General features: G+C 37.9%; 1 protein-coding gene across 1 annotated transcript in view; it reads right to left on the reverse strand.

The window, feature by feature from the left end:
- ADGRV1 (adhesion G protein-coupled receptor V1) overlaps positions 1-24376 on the reverse strand; it is a gene marked incomplete at its 5' end in the record, with an annotated part of 290584 nt that overhangs the window by 233926 nt on the left and 32282 nt on the right. Inside the window, 14 exons of the mRNA XM_069880588.1 lie at positions 733-948; positions 1936-2545; positions 2973-3112; positions 4178-4258; positions 5353-5482; positions 6145-6347; positions 7559-7739; positions 9450-9626; positions 11891-12264; positions 15223-15966; positions 17064-17281; positions 19624-19750; positions 23553-23819; positions 24200-24323. Coding sequence (XP_069736689.1) covers positions 733-948; positions 1936-2545; positions 2973-3112; positions 4178-4258; positions 5353-5482; positions 6145-6347; positions 7559-7739; positions 9450-9626; positions 11891-12264; positions 15223-15966; positions 17064-17281; positions 19624-19750; positions 23553-23819; positions 24200-24323 — 3592 coding nt within the window. The remainder of the gene's footprint in view (positions 1-732; positions 949-1935; positions 2546-2972; positions 3113-4177; positions 4259-5352; positions 5483-6144; positions 6348-7558; positions 7740-9449; positions 9627-11890; positions 12265-15222; positions 15967-17063; positions 17282-19623; positions 19751-23552; positions 23820-24199; positions 24324-24376) is intronic.

Genomic DNA, 24376 nt, shown 5'->3' on the forward strand with positions numbered 1-24376 from the left:
TTGACCCTGCACGTTGCATAAGACTGCATCTTTCTTTATGTACTATCTCTACAGAAGGGACCAAGCTCCAGTATTCTTAGGGGTTTGATTTGATTTTGTTTGTTTGTTTGTTTTACAGTTGAGTCCTCAACTCTCACTTCCTGTCAAATAAACTCACCTAAACAATGTATGCCAGGTTTAAATGTGTACCACAACTAAATAGGAGCTACATATACTACTACATTAATTTTTATTTATATTTATTTTCTTTTTTTGAAGATGTGGTGAGCTAGTAGGCAAACAACCAACCACATTCCTCCACTCATTTCTCCTGCTAGGTTGTTCATTGATGATGTCTCTGCACTTTTTAAAAGCTGATTGTCACTTCTATAGGTCCTGGATTCACAATGAGAGTGGTGAGGCTCTGGCCTAGGTTGCCCAGGGAAGCTGTGGCTGCCCCATCCCCGGAGGTGTTCAAGGCTGGGTTGGGTGGGGACTTGAGCAGCGTGGTCTAAGTGGGAGGTGTCCCTGCCCATGGCCCAGAAGTTGGGACTGGATGGGTTTTAAGGCCCTTTCCAACCCAAATCATTCTATGATTCTATGGTTCTATGATTCCTCTTTGCTAAGCACAGTAAATGTGTCACCACTGTTTTTTCCACTTGTTTTACAATACTGCATTCGATAGACTTTGACTGCCTAAAGTATACTCTCTCCCCTTTAACACTGCATTATTCTGCTGTTCTGAAATCTTACCAGCTGTTGCAGTTATTGGCATAGCTTTAAATTTCACAGAAACATCTGCAAAAATCCCCCCAGTTCTGGTAACATTAATGATTGGTCCAACATAATTTTCAGCAACTCGCACAGTTGAAGCCGAAAGCTGAAGTGTTCCAAAAGCATCATCATTGGCATTGATAATTACATGAGCTGTTGTCTCACTCACTGATCCAAGTCGAGGAGAATTTACAACTGCAACACAAAGACAACATAGTGAGGAGGGGTGCCTGCAACATTTGCTATCTACAGATATGGAGTTCGTAGGCATACATGTGAGTTCAGTTGTTAGTTGATGCTAGCTTTCAAAAAACTTATCCTTTTTAGAATGGACAAGGTGTAACTATAAATTTCATTGACATACTTTTGAAGTTTAAATTAGATTATGGCAAAAAAAAAACACCATTTTTTTTTTAAAAAAACCTTACTACTCTGCTGTGCTGTGGATCATACGAACCATAATTATTTTTAAGAGGTGAGGTACTGTGAAAGCATTTATTTATTTATTTGTTTGTTTGTTTGTTTCTCTGCAAGCCAGCAATAAGATCACTACAGGTTCAGGACAATTTAAGTTTTACACTTGCTATGATGAAACATAAATTACATTTCAGTCTCTCAGCAGAATTATATTTGAAGCTTTCTTTAACATGAAGATTAATCAGGGGGATGGCCAGGAGGAGGGCAGCAGTTAAAGACATGAAGAATCTTTGAAGCACAAATCAGGCTGTTATAACCAGATTGTATCTGAATGACACATGAAGCAAACATTCTACATAAACAAATGCACTGTGGCTGTGACTGTAATTCTATACCACTTTGGTTTTAAAAGACTTTTTTGGTTTTCAATAAGCAAAACTAGCTTAGTTATTTCTTAATACTGTACTTCACAGAAACAACATTAGATGACAATATCTCAATGCTCAAAATCAATGTTGTAATGTATTTGAATAAGGTGATTGAAAAGTGATAAAGAAATGCTCATCCATTCCTGACAAAAAGTTGTGCTCGAGGAAATCCATGCCAACAGCACATAAGGAAGGTAACTCAAAGATTTCTTAGCCCTGCAGGGCTTGGCAGAGATAGAAGTTTATTATCATTTAACTTGTTCCATTTTATCCTATGAAATAGAAATACTAGCACTCGCATTTAAATTATAGGTTTTTACATTTGTAAGATACTTACTTGGCCGATCCTGTGCTTTCTCAATCAAAGCAATACTGTTTAGCTCCACAAAAACAGATTCAGACCTCTCGGGATCATCATCATCCAAAATAGGTAAAGAAATTGTGGCCTCACTTGCATTGGCTGTGAAGATCACGTAGCCTGTAATGGGTACATAGTCCTTTCCCTCTATTGCTCTAACAACATCAGGTGGAAGAAAGGGTGGCTTTTCATCATCGCCAATAGTTCTGTATGTTACCATCACTGTACCGAGGAGACCACCACGCCTCACTATGGTCAGGGAAATATTTTTTCTTTCTTCCTCAACTTTTATTGGTCTGTTTTGCTCAGAAAAGATGAAGACTCCATATGGATCATCATTAGCTAAAATAGTTAAGGTTGCATTGGTATGATTTCCAAGACGGCCACTGGAGACATTGACGATCAAAACTGAAAACACCTTATCCAATTCAGGAACTTCATCAGGAGAAACCTGTACCGTAATATTTGCTCTCACTTGGCCAACATCAAGTGTTACATTCCCATATGTAGAGACCAGGTCTTCAGTAAAGTCACAGACTAAGATCCAGTGTAATATCACCTGAGACAAAGCCCCATGAGTTCTCAAAACCTAAGTGTGAAATGCAAAGACTTACATATTTTTGTGCTATGAGAAAGAAAAAACATACAAATACAGGATGGAATAAAGCAAAGGCACTGATGGGTTAAAAATAAATTAATGTTTAAAGAAGCAGCATAATCTTTATTATCTCAGCTTTGCCGGGTTTGTTTTATAAAAACTGTTATTTTAAAATAGTGTTGTCTCACATGTAAATAAGTAGAAATAGTTTTAAACTTGTGGATGTTATTTTTATATCATTTGACCTTCAAGATGAATGACGCATATTAGAAAACTCACTATGAAATGGCAAAACAGACATGCATAACAAAGTCAAGTTATCAGCCCTACAGACTTAAGTAAAATCATTGCAGAACATCCATTAAAAACAGAGACAGAAGAGTACTTCACAAGAATATGAGAATCAAATCCTTCTAACCTGCAGCACAATATTGCTGTCTCCATCTTCCGGCTCAGTTCCATTTACCGAGAGTGACTCAGCACTGAACTCAAACACACCGTGAGCATCATCAGAAGCCTCGATAGTCACAAGGATGTGGGATGCAATTCCCAAGCTGGCTGTTAAGTGCAAGTTTCAAAAAGGGTTATTTTTTCTAGCATCTTTTCTTACATGAAAAAAACCAGCCAAAGTAATATGTTACAAAAAGTACACAGGAAAGCGTGACTGGAGTATCCATGCTGTTTTGTCTTTAGTGTTTGGAAATGAATAATAATTATTGACATGGATAAGAAACTGACTTTCAATAATGTAATCTTGGAAGCCTTTCAATGGAACTGCACAATAAAAAACATAATCATTATGAATATTTTAAGGAAGGAACAGAAATAATATTAGAAGTTTAAAAAAATGACTGAAAATGGAGCAGAATTTAGGATGGTGAGGAGCTATGTGGTAAACACAGTGCAAGCAAATAGCCCAGATGAATGCAGTCTCATCTGAACATAAACTGGAACAAAAAGCAAAGTGGAAAAAACAAGTCTTGTAAATCTTATTCCTAAAAAGACTGTCTTGGGTGAGAGAACTTCCTGCTCAGGGAGAGAAAGAGCCTGGCATTTGGGAAAACTATTTCTGGAAATAAGGAAAAGGGAAACAGTACTTCTAAAAAAAACCCGAAAGCTCAAAAAAAATGTGGCTAAACCACGAGCTTTTTTCTCAGATCGAAACTGAAAGTTGAAAATCAGGCTGTCACAGGTGAATAAATTACTCAGTTTGGATGATGGGTGCTCATAGAACATTTTCAGGTCTGTATGGTTTAATTTGAAGTCCTATATGATCAGAGTTTTCCCTCAGATTTTTCTGTTAACTCTACTAGAATTAATAAAATTTTCTCAGTATTAAATTATCTTTGTTTTCTGTATGTCAGTACAAAAATACAAGCTTAAAGAGATAAAATGAAAAACAATCAAAACATTCATTTAAAAAATCCAACACAACTTACCTTTCTTTAGAAGCATTTTTGACACACAGAGAACCAAAGTAACATAAAACACTTTTCAAAGCATACAATCAGGTGATTTTAAAATGACGTTCAGTGTAACTATGACAAGTTGTGCCAGTACAGTAATTTATGAGGGATATTACAGCTAGCAATAAAAAAACGAGGATTAATAGAAAATGCTTACCATGTTGATGGACAGTTGGAAGGAAGAAATCCATGTTCCCATCACCACTACCACTGTCATCATTTCTAAAGAGCTCAGCAACTTTAAGATGACAGACATACAGATATATACACACATATATACATTTATAAATAAAGAGAAAGCAGAAAGTAATTTAAACATTTCTGGACAACAGAAAATGAGAGGAAAGTATTCTAGGAAGGCATCGATTTTGGATATGGAAGTATAGAGGATTTCTGATAAAAGCCAGAAAAAGTATTGCATATATTGCCTCTTATTTAATTTATGACATTGGAAATAGCAAGGGGAGTCTGAAGGAAAGAAAACACCTAAATCTTTGGGTTTTCTTTCCTTCCCTCTTTCTGTGCCCTCTTTTTATTTCTCCTTTCTCATTCTTGAATTAAGTCTGTTATGGAGAAACTGGAAATGTAAATCAAAAAAGCAGAGGATAAATCCCTCCAGACACTTTTATTCTAATAATTTCTTACAAATGGAAAACGTTTCAGAAAGTTGGAAAAATCTGCAGAAAGCTTAACTAATGAAGACTTTACCTTAAGTTTTGTGTTTGCAAGAGTGTTGTAAAAAACAAAAGAGGGTTTGTGTTAAGAGGGTGTCTGCCTAGTGAGTTACTAAAGTTAACTGTAAGTTTTCTGATTAAAGAAAAGAGAAAATGTAAAGAGAAAAGTTTGATTAACAATACAACTATTTGATCAAAAAGTCCATATACATGAAAGTTGCAATTTCTCCGAAGTTGCAATTTCTCCAATTTCACTAAAGTGGCAGATAAAATAAACCCACTTTGGCAGTTTAGCCCTACATACTTTATGAGTATTGACCACTTCTCTTACAAAAAACTTACACTGATATATTTTTAACATTATTTTGATTTTCATTACAAATCATGAAATTATGTAATGTGAAAAGCAGAAAATGCCCTTAAATGACCTAAAAGCATGATAATACACTTTCTTTGGGATTTCATGGTTTCCAACGAGGATTAAAAACATCTGAAGAACAGTTCTATCCTAATAAAAATCACATCTTCTGAGGGATGTGAGTGTGTTTGCTTATCTTCGGAAACAACATGGAAAGAGCACGCCTAGGAAATGTTAAGATTTTAGTGGATGAGTAGAGATCATGAAAATACAGCAAATTGATTGATGTACATGCCTTACCTCCTCCCTCTGGGTTCAACAGCTCCACTTTAAATGTCTTTTCTAATTCAGGAACAGAATTATCAGTGATGTTAATGGTAATGTACTTGTATCTTTCTCCTGGCTGGAATTCCAGTGTCCCTGCGATAGCCTGAAATATGAAAGCTTTTCACATTTCTGTTCAAGTCTAATGACTTCATCATAATTTCATTTTCATAAGAAAAAAGAAACAGGACCTTGATTTTTTTTTGTCTGTGTCAAAATATCTACTCGTTTTCACTTAAGCTTTTAAAAATTCTGCTGGATATTTGTTACAAGAAAAAGGCATCTTAAATCACAGAACTACAAGCATCTGCATGTATCTAGGTTTTTCTGCACAAATATCAGTTAGACAAGCAGACACAGCTATGTTCAGGTTATTTTATTGAACACATACAAGTCCTGGTACGCAAAAATATATTTTTAACCTTTACATGAAGGTGCATGCTCATATATAGTTTTATATACTCCATAAAAATAGCAGATATCCCTTCTTGTTGCACTGACCATTCTCTTAATAATAAATGAAAATCAAAACCAGAGGCTTTTTCTAGGAAATACAACATGCTGCACAGAAAGGAAGTAAAAGTCACACAGTGATATATAATTTTAAAGTAAATATTACACATTCATGTATCACATCACCAGATAAATCAAAACGTTTCTGTGAAAATAATCATAGCTAGGCTAAAAGACTCAAACTGAAGTCTGTCTCCAGGACAAATAATTCTAATTAGATTCTAAATTAATTACACACCTTGGCAAGGGCTATACCTGATAATCTTTAGGACTGAAAGCTGTAAGTGGCACTGTTCTATATTCTACCAGAACTGTTCCAAGAAGACCTTGTGCACGAACTACCAGTAACCTGACATGTCCAACTTCTTCTTTAACAGTAATATGGGGTACAGCAGAGGCTGGCAGAATCATTCCATCACCTGGCTGAGGAGGTGGCCCCACCGAGAACTGCAGTAGACCTAGAAGACAAGAAGACCTACTTACATGGCTTCTCACATTAAATTTAAATTATGATAATAAATCAAACCATATTATTTATAATATTTACATTTAGTAACTACGAAATAAAAAATTAATTATTGATCCGTCCTTAGGACTCAATCATGATATTTCCAACAATATGCTGTGTACCTTCCCCTCTCTCACTGATATCCCTATTAGTCTTGATAAAGCCACAGCAGAACAACTAATTCAGCCGTTCCCAAAAGAGCTTCAATATGTCATAGTATTGGGCCCTTATTGGTATAATAAGCATGCATAAATGTCCTTCTTTGTCAAGAATTTTCATCTGTGGAGCATGAACTACATGTCACCTTTATTTGCCCTCAGAGGGCAATCATTGCCTGTTTGGTAAGGGCAGCTTTGATGACTCTTTGTCATATTCTCAAGAATAGAATCACAGAATGTCCTGAGTTGGTAGAGACCCACAAGGATCATCGAGTCCAGCTCCTGTCCCTGCACAGGACAACCCCAGCATTCACACTGTGTGTCTGAGGGCACTGGCCAAATGCTTCTGGAATATTGTCAGGCTTGGTGCCATGACTGCGTTCCGATGGAGCTGTTCCAGTGCTCCACCACCTTCTGGGTGAAGAACCTTTTCCTAATGTCCAACCTTACCCCCCTGGCACATCTTCCTGCTATTTCCTTGGTCCGATCATTGGTCACCAGAGAGGAGATTAACTCCTCCTCCCCTTGTGAGGAAGCTGTGAACTCTGATGAGGTCTCCCCTCAGTGTCTTCTTCTCCAGTCTGAATAGACCAAGTGACTTCAGCTACTCCTCACATGGCTTCCCCTCTAAACCCTTTACCAACTCTCTGCCCTCCTCTGCACACTCTCTAGCAGCTTTAGACCCTTTTCACACTGTGGCACCCAAAACTGCACCCAGTGCTCAAGGTGGGGCCACACCATTGCAAAGCAGACTGGGACAATCCCTTCCCTCAACCAGACAGGAATGCAGTCCTGGGAGCAGATGCAACCCAGGACATGGTTGGCCCTCTTGTCAGTCAGGGCACTAGCTTTCACTGTTTTATAAAATTATGAATTAATCTCAAGATAGATAAAGCAGAACACTTGGCATTGCCTCCTCAACTATCAAGCCTAAGCAAAGTTTTTATCCATGGTAACTATCCAAGAATCTGCAATAAGACTACATTATCTCCATCCTTGTTACCATATGGGTGGTCACTGGCTTTGATGCTGATATCAGTAGTTTCCTTTTCTGGATCTATACTTGCTCCACTGGTAGGAGTTGAACCTAGTTTTCCATCTCCAGACACTGCAGAGACTAATGTCACACGGAAATATTCGTTTAGCTCCGGAATGTCATCATCAATTACATGCAAATTTAAGACCTAGAGAAGGACCAAATCATGGAGAAATCAAACTGTGCAACATACATCACTTATGAGTTTTATGACCCTGCTTAACTCATCAAATTATTTCATTATCCAGTCAGCTGCTGTGTAGTTACGTAAGTAATGTAGACAAAATTTTTTACTTTCCACATAATTTAACCTAACTTCTAGGATAATATTTTACGCTTAGAACATGCATTTCAAAAATAGCTTTACTAAGCTGAAAGAGATGGAAGGCATATTTTCTTAAGTGCTTCAAATTAGATAAACATATAACCAAGCAAGGATTTATTATTACCTAGTATTTATCATCTACATAAGCATAGTTTAAATTCAGTGTATTAAAACTGAAATCTCTAAGACGTTTCAAAATCTTGAAGAAATTGAGCTTCTGAAGAGATATTACAGTGATTAATCTAATATAGAGAGCAAGAAAACCAAGAGTTTTGTGCCACCTGACACCTGACAGTGCAGATCACACAATTAATTAGCATTACCTGCTCTGCAGAGGCTAACATGTTCACCTCAGACAACTCTAGCTTTCTGTACATTGTGATATGATTGGACAAACATGTAGAAGAAAAGGTCTAAGCAGCCAGTTGTATTTAGAGGCATGGGAATGAGTAGCTTACAAATGTCAATGGGAAGTCTCTTAGGATATCTCACCTGAGGAGCAACTGCTCTCAGTCTGTTCCTTAGGGCCATGCCCATTAAATCCTCTGTGTGCAGACAATTAATTGGGCAACATAACAGTGGTAAAAAAGGTAGGCCAGCCTTTTTCTGCTGCTAGACAGGACTAGGCAGGCCTAATCCACGATGCCAGACCAGAAAAGCTTTGAAAATTTTTGCTTGATATGACTGAATACAACCAGTGATATGATTCAATGGAGAATTAAAGCTAAATGAACAACAAAAAACTGTTTTCAGATATCACAAGCTTTCACCAGGCTCTAATCACTTACATTGTTTAACTGGGGCCAGACCCACAGTTCTAGTGGAGCCACTGGGATCCTTTCAAATAGTATTGCAGATTTCAGCCTGTCCATACAGACTTCAGCACAGTGACAAAAGTGAAATTGAGGACAGCATTTTCTAAAAAAAAAATTCACCCTTTCTGTTTTACAACCACTAATAGAAAACACTAATTAAATTCCTACAGTATTGTGATCCCATTCCTCTTCTTCAAACAAATGTGAAATTCCTGTGTTGTGCATCAGGACTGAAATCATAGAAACAGATTAAGCAACAGGGATGGAATGTACTGTTGCAAGACACAGTGAACTTTCCTGCTGTCTGTTTAATTGATGTGGAGATCAATTTTGAGTTCCAAAACTCAGATCAAAACCTGATCACTTACCAATTTCAAAAGTAGCTGTATGCACTGTTTCAACCCAGAACTATATACACTTCAAATGTATATAGAGATGTACACAAAACTAATATACAAATATATGTAAACACATCTCATATGTTATGTGTATTCAAACATACAAGCAGAAAGGGTGACCCCTGAACCAAGATGCAGAACTATAAGCATCTACCATATCACTTGATAGTTGTCATGGATGCAAAAAACCTCTGCAAAATGTGACAAAAGCACATGAAGGAAACTCTCTTGTATGCAAACCAACCAAGCATCCTCAGAAGGTATTTTCCAGCAGGTTTGCAAAGGACGGGATGAATAATTAATAGGAAGGTAGGGTTTACCTCTGATCTCTGCCAAGGAAGGAATGTGATAGTGCCACTGCTGTTAGAAAAATCGGTAACAGGGTAACTCATGCCAGTGGAATCAACCTGTGAGATAATGTAATTTATATACACGTAGTCCAGGGCTCCCCTTGTACGCTCCACAACACAGGATATAGTGGAACCCTCATCAGCAATCTGGAAGGAAGCAAGAAATTGAAATGTTATTATCAAAGGAAATGAAAGCAATAAATGCAAACCATGTAATTCTCTAATGGTAGGCAAATAAATGTACAGGAAAAAAAATGCCGTTATGTCACTTTCAGCACTTATGAAATGGTGGTGGTCAGAACAGTCTTAGTGGAATTTGCAACAGCTTCTAGTACCACCTTGAGGACTATGAAGGAAAGCCAATAACTAGACTCTGTGGTTTGTTTTAGACACCATCTCTTCCCCCAAAAAACATGTCAAAGACAGAATAAATATATTGTCATACATAACTGAAATGATGGTTTTGTAATAATGTAATTTTTTTTTAATTTTCGTTACAATAATTTAAAGAAAGATTTGGTTTCCACTTTTCCACAATTAGAAACACTCTGGGAAAAAAAAATCAGATACGTTAAAATTAAGCTATATGTACCTACTATTAGAATAGAATTAAACTATATATCATCATTTACAATTCTGTCTTCACAAGGAACGTTAATTCAGCAGCAACAGTTTCACATACTTGGAACAAAGTAGGTGTTGATACCACATATTTGAGAAAATTATGATCTTAGAACTAAAATAGAAAAGAGTTTTGTTTGAAAATTGCCAGAAAGTCTATCTTATGCATTGGATAAATTTCAGATCTTCTGGATAATGCACTGCAGCTACTGCATACACTTTCAGCTGCCTCATACACAGGCATCCACATAAAGCAATGAAACCACAAATAAAACAATGCTGTATATCTGCACCTTCACTGGGAGCTCTAATATTTTCCTGTTGAAAAGGACATAAGAAGAATGCAAAACAATTAACGTGGCATATAAATTTTTTATTTTGCTTCATGGTTGGCTGATGATCTGTGTCATTGCAGTATTATCAGTGGCATTTGAAACTGGGGGAATCTGTTATCATAGCATATGGCAGGCACACAGAGAGCAAACTGAACCCAATTGAAAACCAGTATCACTCAGGCAAGATGGTCACTTTCGAACACATCACAAGCACTTTAGTTAGTAAGAATGTAATTAAAAGGTCATAAGAGTTGCCAAATGAGAAAGCATTCCAAAACTTGTTTTCCAAAATATTCCAGTACCAATAGGAGGAGATATCTTGTCTTGGCCCCTCATCACTGATGAAAGAAGTAAAAATTAATTATGTTTATTTCAATCTTCCACAAACAAGCAGTAAGTTTATACATTGCATATATGGTGGCTGCCAACAAAGAACAATTTAATGATTGAAAAAAGAGCAATGGACAGTTAATATCAACTGAATTAAAATGGAATTTATGCCCTATAACTTATGGGAGAAAATCATTGTGAAATACACCTACAGAAAAGCTGAGGAGGGGCTCTTTATCAGGGATTGCAAGGACAGGGCAAGGGGGGATGGATTTAAGCTGAAAAAAGGGAGATTTAGATTACATATTAGGAAGAATTTTTTTGCGAGGCACCAGCCCAGGCTGCTCAGAGAAGCTGTGGCTTTCCCATCTCAGGAGTTGTTCACTGGCAGAGGCTGCCCAGCAAGGTGACTGAGTCACCATCCATGGAGGTATTTAAAGGATGGACAGACAAAGTGCTTAGGGATATGATTTAGTACAGGTACTACGATTTAGCGGACAGGTACAGTTGGACTTGATGATCTCAAAGGTCTTTTCCAACCTAGGGATTCTATGATTCTAAGGCCAGGTTGGATGGGGCTTTGAACAACCTGATCCAGTAGGAGGTGTTCCTGCCCATGGCTGAGGGTTGAAACGGGATGGGCTTTAAGGTTTCTTCCAACCCTAACCACTCTATGGTTCTATGATTCTATGACGAATGCACCATACCTTGTCATCACATTACCATCAGTAAAATTCTTTCAAGTACATCATATGACAAAAATAAAATAAAAATCTTTGTAAGAAGGCATTCCCCAAACAAGAAAATTACATCATACATTTCAGTTGATAACCTAGTCTCAGATGTAACAGAAGTAGAGGAAAGAATATTTTTTCTGTAATAATTAAATCTGAGTCTTCAGTTTATGTAACAAAATCTATTTTCTTAAAAAAAATACTTTGGGATGATTTTTTAAGATTATATAGCAAATGCCAGTGAGATTGAGGGTGTATTAACAGAATTTACACATTTCCAAATTCTAGAAATCTTTGCTCAACTACAAAAAGTAACTGTGAAGTCAAGGTCCTTTGCAGGTCAACTGGTATTACCATCAATTTTGTTGTGTCCATAATCTTCCCACCTTACCTCAGGAATACATGATCCAGTGAAACCAAATAAACCATTAGCGTTATCACTTTTTTGTATTCTTAATCTTGCCGTGGTGTTTTCTTGTGAAAACCGAGCTCCACCACATACAGAGATGAGTTTTAGGATGAATAACTCCTCTCCTTCTTCCTCTTTGTCATCCTTTGCAGACACAATGAATGATTTATTGGTCTCTCCTTGCCGATACTCCAAATACCCAGAAACAGGGTGAACATCACTTTTTGCAGGAGTTGCATGGAGTTCATAGATCTCTGCTCGGGTCAATTTGCGCTCGTAAAGCCTTACGTCCTGCATTAACCCTGTGTACCTACTGCTGCCATTGATTCCTGCTCCGATTCTCACTATACCTGGACCTGAGAAGGAAATAATAGTATTCTTCATGTTATTAAAATTCTTCAGAGTAATAAACCTGCGACTGAATAGCTGTACTTAAGAATCAATTTTAAAGTGTTTATTACCCCTGAATTAGGAATCACGTTGAAGTTGAAATGCAAACTCAGTATGTTCCTCAAGCCTCACCTCAGAGCTAAAGGCAGATCATGACAGGCCAAACAATTCCATCCCAGACAAGATTTTTCATGGTACTAGTTCTACCAGCACATTGTCACCATTCCTGATTTTTGTGTGACTGGGAAACCTCTCTTTTTCCTTCAGAAAGAACTTTCCAATCCCTCTCAGCATTTGTTTTGCTAAGCAGACCCCGTTTCATCTCTCTCTGTTAAGCCAGTTGACCCGTTCTGATGATATTCATCATCACTGCATTAGCCCCTCTGGACTTGCTTTTCCGCTAATGCATTGGAAATATTGAGTTCAGAAATGTACACCAAATTACAAATGTTTTTTACAAAATCATTAATATTTCTTTGCCTCCAAACAATTATCTTACTCAGCAAATCATGGTATCGCAGCTGCTTTTTTTCACAAATACTCCAAGCTGGTAGCTCATACTCTTATTGCGCTAAAACACATAGATCTCTCATCCTTACGGCTGTTTTCTGGTATTGGAAGGAACTCTGCTCCTGAATGTATTGTCATATATATGACACTGAGAATCAGTGCTAGAGATGAACAACCACAGCAGTGGATAACAGTCCCAGGGCATGAGGCAGAGGATGGTGAGAAAAACCAGGCTGCTGTGCTCACCACTGTGTTAAACGGAGAGGAAATGCTTACCTTGTGCTTGTATCTCCAGACAGAATAAATGCCGTCTCTGCTAATACAGAAAATTTACAACACATACATACCTTTCTAGCAAAAAAAGCATTATTGCATTTCATACAACTTTGTTTTAGAAACTGAGGGAGAGGGAAATCCTTTCATAACTAGAGCACCACAAGTCGAATGGAAATTATTACCTGCAGAGGTACTACTTTGTTCCAGAGTGCAAATCTCAGACTTTAACCATTGAAATTTAGAGGGAGAAATAGAGCTTGACATGAGCCAGCAACTTGCGCTCACAACCCAGAAGGCAAACCATATCCCAGGCTGCATTCAAAGAAGCATGGCCAGCAGGGTGATGGAGGAGATTCTCCCCCTCTACTCCACTCTCATGATGCCCCATCTGGAGTCCTGTGTCCCATTCTAGAACCTCCAGCATAAAGATATGGAACTATTGGAATAGGTCCAAAGGAGTCTACGAAGATGATCCAAGAGCTGAAGCACCTCTGCTATGAAGCCAGACTGTGAGAGACGGATCTGGGTAGACCTTATAACAGCCTTCCAGTACTGAAAGGAGCTCCAGGAAAGCTTGGGAGGAGCTTTTTTACAAGGGCATGGAGTAATAGGATGAGGGGGAATGACTTTAAATTGGAATGGGGAAGATTCAGATTAGACATTGGGAAGAAATTCTTCACAAAGAGGATGGTGAGACACAGGTACAGGTTGCTCAGAGAAGCTGTGGCTGCCCCATGCCTGGAGGTGTTCAGAGCCAGTCTGGATGGGGCCTTGAGCCACCTGGTCTGGTAAAATGTGTTCTTGCCCATGGCAGGGCGTTTGGAATAGGGTGATCTTTGAAGATCGCTTCCAATGTAAACCATTTTATTACTCTATGCAATTAATGAAATCTCCCCTCTGTTCTCACTCTGTATTTGTGTGCGTATATGGATGTAGATGTATATGCATTTAACACAACTGTATCTTTCTTAATCGTTCTTCCGCAGTTACAGAAAGGACACTGCATTCAAGAATTTGACAATCATTCACTGCCTAGCCCCACCAAAGAAAGCATGTGAAACTGATGGTGAAAGGAAGAAAGGAAATAGGATGGAGAAGATGTACAAAAAAAAAAAAAAAAAAGCACGTAGAATAGTGGGAAAGATCAGAAGGAAGAGTAAATATAAATGTATTCCAATCACATAATATCCTACTTTATAAAGAGTTGTTCTGTAACTTCTTTGGTCACTGCTGTGCTTGTTCAGAGTGAATGCCCATTACCTAGGACTAAAATCACATCTGAGACTATCCAGTTAGAGAAACTAAGACACAAATGCTAATGTTCTTTGGATACTACTAAACTCAGAGGTATAATTTTAATATACGATGTAAATACATACTTAAGCAAATATACACCCTGAAAAATTTTATTACTTGCAAGATATTGAAGGAAATTAGAGACCTCATTGCTCTCTATAACTACCTGAAAGGAGGTTGTAGAGAGGAGGGTGCTGGCCTCTTCTCCCAAGTGACAGGGGACAGGACAAGAGGGAATGGCCTCAAGCTCCACCAGGGGAGATTTAGGCTGGACATTAGGAAAAAATTTTTCACAGAAAGGGTCATTGGGCACTGGAACAGGCTGCCCAGGGAGGTGGTTGAGTCACCTTCCCTGGAGGTGTTTAAGGCACGGGTGGACGAGGTGCTAAGGGGCATGGTTTAGTGTTTGATAGGAATGGTTGGACTCGATGATCCGGTGGGTCTCTTCCAACCTGGTTATTCTATGATTCTATGATTCTATGAAATTTTGTTTCAGAAACTGAGAGGAAAACAATCCCTTCTCAGCTACAGTGCTATAAATCTTACTGAAGTTATTAAATGCAAACATATACAACTAAATGCATACATGATAAGCATACATCTATAAATACAATTATAAATTATTCATTTATTTTCAAATTATTGCAATCCAAGCTTTGTTACAGTTCTGAATGGGTTGGAACTTTCACAGCTCTAATTTACACATGCTTTTGGAAAGCCTTCAGAATTGTCTACTTGTTCTTTTCAATTAACTTTTCAGATAGAATTTCAGTATTTTGCATGCTCTTTTACATATTTAATAACTCTACATAAGGAGAAAAAAATGCAGGCTATTGGCTCACCGTCAGCAATTGCTTCTCCTTTAAGGCTCTTCATTCCTCCCACAACTGGAGTTCCATCCATGTAAAATTCTATTATACCTTCATCCAGAGTAATCAGAAGGTGAACCCAAGTATTTTCATCCAGATATTTCAGGACTGCTGCTTTAGCCATGTATGTCATATTGGATCCGAATGCTGTATAGTGAAGCACTGCAGAAACATGGGACTCATTCGTTTGGATTTTCATGCCGTAATATAAGGTCCCATTGTCATCATCCTTTTCAATTATATAACCATCAGTACTGATGTTAGGAATTAACCACGCTGAAAATGTAAAATTGGTTATTGCGGTATTTCCATTGTATGGGTATTCTGGACCAATAATTCCAAAGGCATCCTTGTTTCCACTGAAATACAAAGCATCTGTTCCACTGTGATGACGTCTCATGTGAGGCTGGGATTGTACTGAACTTGGAAATGATCCCAACAACAAGAAGTCTACCATTGCCGGTAGTCCATCTTGGAATGTACTAGACAGTATTTCCCAGCCTAAACGGACAACACCAAAGGTGCCTTGTTGTCTCCAGATGGTGAAGTTTGTAATATAGGAAAGATCATCTTCAGAAAGAACATCTTCCACTATCTCTCTGTCCTGGCTCTCTGGGTCTATGACAAAGACTCCAAAAGGGTCATCATTGAATGGGATCATCACGGTTACAGCAAGGTTTGTTTTGGATAACTGACCACCAGGACCAGGAGTCCCACCTGTACAATGGAAGTTAGAGCAAAAGTTAAAAGCTGATTTCAAACAACACAGTCTGAATAAAGTTACTAAGTACTTAAAATTTTTCCAATAAAATATATTTTAAACTTAAACTGTCTAAGAAAGAGCCTCTGAACTCCTAGAAAATGTTCTGATTTAAAAATGATGTGATTTAACTGCCTTGTTTTTAAAACATTAAAGTGATGATTTTCACAAAAGACAAAGCAGTATGTTAGTTTTCAACTGTAAAAACCACATTTCTCTTTCATCTAAAACAAGGTTTGCTCTAACGTTTCTCAATGACCCAGTTTTCATACTACTCCAAGACTTACACAGATCTTGGAATGGCAAAATTTGGCCCCAGTGCCTCTGAAACAGAAGCAAGAGATACCTTGGAAAATCAGTAAAAAATTGTATATTAAATCTGTTGCCAAGTACTCCCATTAGGTATCTATTTCTGCCCAGCAGGAATTCATGACACAACGGTCATGATTTGAATGTAGAGCCTCCATGTTCAACGTGTGCAGTGATCTACCTATGATAAGTACGAGATCTTCTGTACACACATATAGATTTCACATGCAGGAAAGGTGAATGCGTATTTTCAGTTGTATCTGGGCATAGGAGATTATAAATAGTCCTGAAGTGGAGCAAGTCCAGCGGATGTGGAACTCTGCTCAGTAGAAGACCTGTAGCAGTTGTAATTGAAGTCATATGAAGTAGGATTGTTAGTGTTTTGCCTCCTCTAGAAAAAGGCAAACAAACCAACCAACCTGCATTATGATAGACATGCATAGCCTTTAATAGCTTTATTTTGTCTTCAGATACATGAAGATCTACATGCCTGAAACACCAAGAGGCATCCTTTTTAAAGGTCAGATCACCAAAAAGTGTGTAAAAGTAATTCAGGAACTAAGTTCATTCATACGTGTAAATTAAGATTAAATGAAAAATAAAGCCTAAAACCTTACCGGAAAAGTATAGGTTATCAAGACATTATTCAAGGCAAAGCTTTCTCCAGGGCTGGTTTCTTTTTGATTGATTAAACAGAATTCTTTTCTACCAGATATGAAGGGAATGGTGATATGGAAGACAATACCTGAGGCATTCACCAACTTTAGAAGGTAAAATTCATTGAATTCAGGAATTCCATCTGAAATAGCATGGAGTGTTATTGGCTTTGATCCTTCACCATCCATGAAGAACATAGTCCCCTGAGTTTCATAGAACTCTTCTCCTGGCCTCAATGCAGAGCCATTATCAAACAGCTGCCAGATCAATGAGACATTGCCGAAGTGACCTCTGTGTCTCAAAACCCTGTTCAGCAATACAGAAAGAGTGAACAGCCTGGCAGGTATGCATCAGCATTCCTTAGCAAAGGAAAACATGGCTGCACTGATTTTCCTTACTATGAAAAATAATATACAACATTCTAAATAGCCATGAACAGTAAATATAACCATGAACAATAACTGAATCTTCTTTGGAGGCCCACAATTTCATGGTATAATTCTACGCCCATTATACCACAGGTACCTTAGGAAGAAAGTAACAAGTGCAGGTCCATGCAAAGCAGTGCTGTTAAGCTAATCATCTTATTTTCTTGCATATCTATTATGTTTATAATAAATGTGAATGCACAGTAGTTCAGTAAGTTATCATTAAATGTTTTTATGCCTGGCCACACTAGACAAGAAAGAGAATCATCTACTGTTAACCACAGACATTTCTCGTTTTAACCATCGAGCCTCCTTAAGCTCTTTCTTACGTTATTATTAAATCTGGGTCATGTTCTACGCCCTTCAGGAATCCATGGTTATTCCAGATTAGGAATAGGTGAACAAATAGTGAATGAAAAAATAAATAAATAGGCACTCATGAATAAAGACGTTACTTTTTTTTATAGCTATCTGGTGACTTTAATTCCACCACTTTCCAACAGGTGTTATAAATAAAAACTGATGCATATAGTGCATTTATTGACAAAGTGTGCTTTACATGCAAAAGTTATGCTTCTCTTTGCACAGTAAACCAAAATGCTGAACAAAGAGATTACATGAGGCTGAAAAATTAGTTCAGCAAAAACCAGTCTAGGCACAGAAACACATTCTCGTTGTTTCTGCTTCCACAGGCTTTTCTTTACTTGTCATTAACCAGGGCGCTCTATCCCAGCTGTGTAGTGCTGTTGCACTAGCTCCAATTACTCCCTTCAAAGCTCAGCACTGCCGTAGCTGTTCTCAGTGGCTGGGTTTTATGCCTCCCTGACTCTTTTGTTATAAACTATGCAGTAACCAAAAACGTGAAGGTATGGAAGAGGCAGCTCCGTAGTACAGGTATTTCACCAGTGAGGACTGAGCAAGGTCCTCAAATGATCTCAGTATCATGTGCTTCCATAAAGCACCTGTATATAAAGATGCTTCGTTCTAATTGTCATTAGTAGGAACATAGAATCACTTGTTTGGAAAAGACTTTTGAGATCATTGAGTTTAACCACACCTGTCCACTACTAAACCATATCTCTTGAGCACCTTGTCTATATATCTTTTCATCACCTTCAGGGATTGTGACTTCACCACCTCCCCGGGCAGGCTCTGCCAGTGCCTGAAAACCCTTTTAATGATTCTCCACTTCATCAAATAAAAAAATTTATCCTTCAAATAAAATTATAAAGGATAAAAAAGCCCCAAAACATCAAAACCCGAAGAGGAGCATGACAAAACCAAACACACAAAATATTGAATATCATCTTTTCTCAAGGAATTTCATTCTTTAGATCTGTAATATAAGAATAAACACCTGATTCACAGTCACACATCTGCCTTAGAGTAAACAGAAAAATTAAATAAAATTATATAAAAGATAACTAAAGAAATGTGTAAAGAGATTTTTCCCTGATGTTCCCACTATCACATTGACTGTGACCTAACTTTTCTTTATATCACATCCAGACATTTCTTAATGAAAGAAAAATCAGTATTTTTGTCAAACTATAACCCCAGCCTGACTTCATGGAACATAACAAGGTAAGATGCAAATCAGATTAATTCCTTAACCCTTCCGATCTTGAATACATCCCAGTGACTGGAAGGAAAATACTTTGAGAGGTCAAACTAGAGAAGAGTCCTTTCAGTCTAGGAGACAGTCACATCTGGACTTTGAGGGCAGACTCAGTCTGTGACTAACAGATGGAAGGAAAACACAGTATGAGAAAGAATACATTAATATTTGTTGTTTGTAGGGGAAGGATTCAAAGTAGGGTGCAAAAATAAACAACCAACCACCTAGTCCTATTTAGCTGTATTTTGAAAAGATTTTTTACTTCTCTATTAGTCCACGTTATATTCTGCTCAATCATCCAGATTCTCCTGTATCTAAAATCTACTGAGAATGTAATAAATCAACAATATTATAGGCTTAATAATTTACATTTTAACATTAACTTCTGTATACATTTTCATATGCACGCTATAATTGGTAATAAAACATATAATGTCTTTCATATAATTACAAATAATTTAATCCAAAATTCGGTAAAGATATTTTTCTTTAAAACATTTTTATCAATGCAAACCTGTACAAGATTAGATCAATTACTACCCATAAAGTGCCACAAACATCAGCTCAGAAAAATTGGAAATGAATATTTAAATTTTACTTACAAAAAATCATTACTTTTGCCTTCTTCTACTGGCTTGTCTAAAGGTTCCAAGGAAAAAATTCCATTAGGATCATCATTTGCTTCAATAATAACTGTAGCCACTCCAGCCTTAAAGATAACAGTATCCCCTAAAAAGAGATTGAGAGGGTGATTAATTTTATCAAAACTAGAAACAGAAATGCAGAAAACTCTAAAACTGAAGGTTTTTCTTTACTTACACCAACTGCTTTATGGAAATAAAGAAATGAACAATGATTATAGAATCACAGAATTGCTAGGTTGGAAAAGACCTTTGAGATCATCAAGTCCAATCATACCTGTCCACTACTAAACCATATCCCCAGGCACCTCATCTGCCCGTCTTCTAAACACTTCCAGGAATGGTGACTCCACTACCTCCCTGGGAAGCCTCTGCCAGTGCCTGAGAACCTGTTTGATGAAGAAATTTTTCTGATATTCAATCTAAACCTCCTCTGGTGCAACATGAGGCCATTTCTTGTCATTCTGTTACTTGATACTTGGAAGAAGGGACTAACACCCACCTTGCTGCAAGCTCCTTTCAGGGATCTGTAGACAGCAATAGGGTCCCCCCTCAGCCTCCTTTTCTTCAGGCCAAACAACCCCAGGACCCTCAGTTGCTCCCCCTAACACTCATTCTCCAGCCCCTTCACGGGCTTTGCTCCCCTTCTCTGGACATGCTCCAGTTCCTCAGTGTTCTTGTGGTGAGAGGCCCAAAACTGAATGCAGTATTCAAGGTGCAGCCTCAGTAATGCCAAGGGGGAGAATCACTTTCCTGGTCCTGCTGGCCACACTGTACCTGATCCAAGCCAGGATGCTATTGGCCTTCTTGGCCACCTGGGCCAGTGCTGGCTTATGTTCAGCCACTGTCAACCAACACTCCCAAGTCTTTCTCTGCCAGGCAGGTTTCCAGCCAATCTTCCCCACGCCTGTAGTGTTGCACAGGGTCATTACGTCCCAAGTGCAGGACCCAGCACTTGGCCTTGTTGAACCTCATCCCGTTAGCCTCAACCCCTTGATCCAGGCTGTTCAGGTCTCTCTGTATACTCTCCCTGCCCTTCAAGCAGATCGATGCTTCTGCCCAGCTTAGTGTCATCTGCAAACTTACTGAAAGTGCACTCAATCCCTTTTAAACATAATAAAACAATGATTGAAAATCAATATTCAAGGCAGTCAGTAACAGGAAAATCTGAGTAAAAATACTTAGGTAGCACCTCATGCAGAGAGCAAGATTTGCAGGAAAAAAATATGTGACATGACCAGAAAAGATGTGGTTCTGAGCAGAAAGTATTGTATGAGGTAGTAATTAATGTCTGGTCAATTGGTCAAGTCAAAAGGAAAAGATAGGTGTTCAGAGATCCCGGGTCTCCTTTAAACCTAGAACAGAAAAATTGTACTTAAGCTAAATACAAGCTAAGAATGTCTAAGAGTTTACTTATACCAATACCACAGCCTATCTGAAAGGAAAGAATAAAAGATACTTGTGAAGTAGAATGAAATCTCGTAGGATTTGTGTGTGTGCATTAGCATTGCAGGGACACTAACATGCTTCCTATGTTCACGGACTTACATTACATTTCCACTCCTATCCCATTTTTCACCTTATTTAAGAGCGCTAGACTACCTTTTGTTCCACAGTAAACAATTTGTTTACTGCTTTCACTCCATATGCCTCTACCTATATTGTCTCTGAGGTGCCATGGTCTAGCTTAACTTTCAAAAGGGATGTAACAATCAAGGCCAAAGTATGTAAAAGATCATAGAAAGAAAATACATTTTTTTCTTTCAGGAATGCATATAAGAATATTCTGTATTCTTAGTGATGCTAGAGAGGCTGCAGGATGATATGATCCTGAAGGACCAGTGTGCCAGGAGGAAAACCATCCCATGTTCCAGCTAGAGCATTGAGATAAAATATCAGTAGATCCTAAAGAAAGTCAGTAAAATAGAAAGTGACCATTAAAGAGAAAATTTAAGAAGGGAGAAGAATGGGTTAGGACAATTATTACACAGAATCACAGGATAATTTAAGTTGGAAAAGACCTCTAAGATTATCATGCCAAATAATTTCTGTTATGTTGATGTTCTGTGTCAGAGATGTGGGTAGCAGAGGGAATGCCAACTGATCTCAGTAAACACAGAAGCTATTTTATACTGAAACAATTGCTAAAAATTCCCCTATCATTCTCCAGCTGCCTGTTACCATTGTCTAGGGCAGAAGCAGTTTTGAGATCAACAAAGTCATGTGAGCAATTCATAGACCAGCCACAGGGTGTCCACATCTGTGCAACCTGAAGTACTTTCTCAGCCTCAAGGACTGGGCAGAGCATTAGAGACTGTAATCAGAGCTATGACACTTAGTATGCATGTCTAAATGAAGAAATCTACTTCTATGTTCCCTCATCCTGAATTGGTATTTTACTTTGTAAACCTACCACACAACTTAATGTGGAGATATAGTCAGATGTTTGATAACAGAATTACAGGATCATTTATGTTGGAAAAGACCTCGAAGATCATTGAGTTCAAACCTAAACCAAACACTGCCAAGTCCACCACTAAACTAGTGACTGTTTTCCTTTGCTTTATCAAATCACAGACCCTCGTGTCTCCATCACTGTTTTGATGGCTGATTCAATTCATTTTTTATTTGCATTGCAAAGACAAGCATTGCATTTGCAGACTGTTATTGCCTCTCAGTTACACATTAAGAACAACTGACGGGTGGTATAGAATCATAGAATCATAGAATGGTCTCGGTTGGTAAATACCTTTAAGATCATTGAGTCCAAACATTGATCCAGCCCTGCTAAGTCTGCCACCAGATCCTGTCCCCAGGTGAGATATCTATTCATTTTTTTAAACACCGCCAGGGATGGTGACTCAATCACCTCCCTGGACAGCCTCTTCCAATGCCTGACAACCCTTTCAGTAAAGAAATTCCCCCTGATATCCAGCCTAAATCTCCCCTGGTGCATCTTGAGGCCATTTCCCCTTGTCCTGTCACTCACTGCCAGGGAGAAGAGACCAGCACTCACCTCACTACAACCTCCTTTTAGATAGTTGCAGAGATTAATAAATCATTAAAATTTTCTGACACAACTGGAGATGACTCTCCCACTACATCCTGTGAGGTACTCCCCTGAGTTTTGGCGGGGTCATGGGTAGGTAGGGTCTTTATTAAGCAAGTAGAGCCGAGGAAAATCTAATTGTTTCTTACATTTAACTTATTTTGTCTTATCAGCATTACACAGTACTGATGATTTACTCCAAAAGATGCCTATTTCAAATACAGAAATGTGTTTCTATTTTTAAAAAGAGACAATATGATCACTAAGACAATGACCCATTCTTTACTGGTGATACATGGGGTAATTTCTAACGCACACTCTTCTTGTAAAACAGTGATGCCAGACTGAAAAAAAATGTATGTATACATTGCAATACTACAAAACCAAAAGAGAGACCAATTTACATGATTTTCCTCTAAAATAAGGCACTTCTGGTTGTTTGTTTGTACAAAAATCAGGCAGTTGTGTAGTACACACCGGAGCATGACAAAAAATCTAAAAGAATTCTTCAGTCCTAAGGCTGTTGCAATACTTACATTCTTTAGCCTTGTGTTTCTGCAGCCAAGTCAAAATCCTATCTAATTTAAAGCATTTACATTTGAAAAGAGACTTTCGCTCCAGTTGTTTTCAGCTGTATTATTTGATTTTTGTTTCCAATTAAATAATTGAAGATGAAAATCCAAGTACACTGAGTACAGTAATTGTATAGAAATGTTGAAGCAAACACTCCTCATCTATTACTTGGCATTTATATAGTGCTTTTTGATGAGGAAAAAATGATAGAAAATTGCAACAAAAAGAAGGGAATGTTACTAAGCACACATAAAATCAATACTTTTACCTGTAGAATTCAAAAGGAAGATATAAAATGCTTCATCAGTTTCAGGAATATCATCATCATTAATATACACAGATAAATTCTGCTCTCTTTCTCCAACATTGAAGGAAATGGCACTGTTCTTCCCACTGGGAATAAAGTCTCCTTCTTCAGCTGTGGCCTCTCCATTTACAGTAACATACTGCACAGCAACAGCAACATCAGCAGATCCATTCCTTATGACCGTAAAGTTTGCAACACTTCCTTCTTCAACACTCACTGTCAAAGGTTCTGAAAAGGCACAAGCAACAAATCCACCTGAGTTCAAGCTTGAGCTCCTTGCATGTGACCTATTTTCTTAATCCTCCCCAAGAGGATCCTCCTCCTCAGCAGAACAGAAGGCAAATGGTGGAAAAGCATGGAAATGCTTGCAGAGAGAAAGGAGTACTGTTGTACTTAGCCACCTAAGTAACTCCATAATCAGGAAAGAGAATAATGAAATAAAATAAGAAAAGGTTCCAAAGGAAACAAGCACAAATTCAACACGATAAAAACAAGTGTGTTTTACATTAGATCCTTCTGGACTAGGGCTTCTCAATGATCTGGCCTGTGAATAAAATTTGTTTGGGGAAGTATATGTATTCTACATTTAAGAAACAATAATATCTAACCTGCAAAATAAATGGGATCATCGTTCCTTGTAATTTGTAAGACTGCAGTGGTTATATTGCCCAGCCTGGCTCCACCAGTGGCATTGAATAAGCTAATGATGAATGTTTCCATCTCTTCAGGTACCTGAAAGAGAAATCATTATGAAATTAATTTGTTACATGCAAAACAACAAGAAA

This window comes from Phaenicophaeus curvirostris, chromosome Z (assembly GCF_032191515.1).
Source record: "Phaenicophaeus curvirostris isolate KB17595 chromosome Z, BPBGC_Pcur_1.0, whole genome shotgun sequence".
Lineage (NCBI taxonomy): Eukaryota > Metazoa > Chordata > Aves > Cuculiformes > Cuculidae > Phaenicophaeus > Phaenicophaeus curvirostris.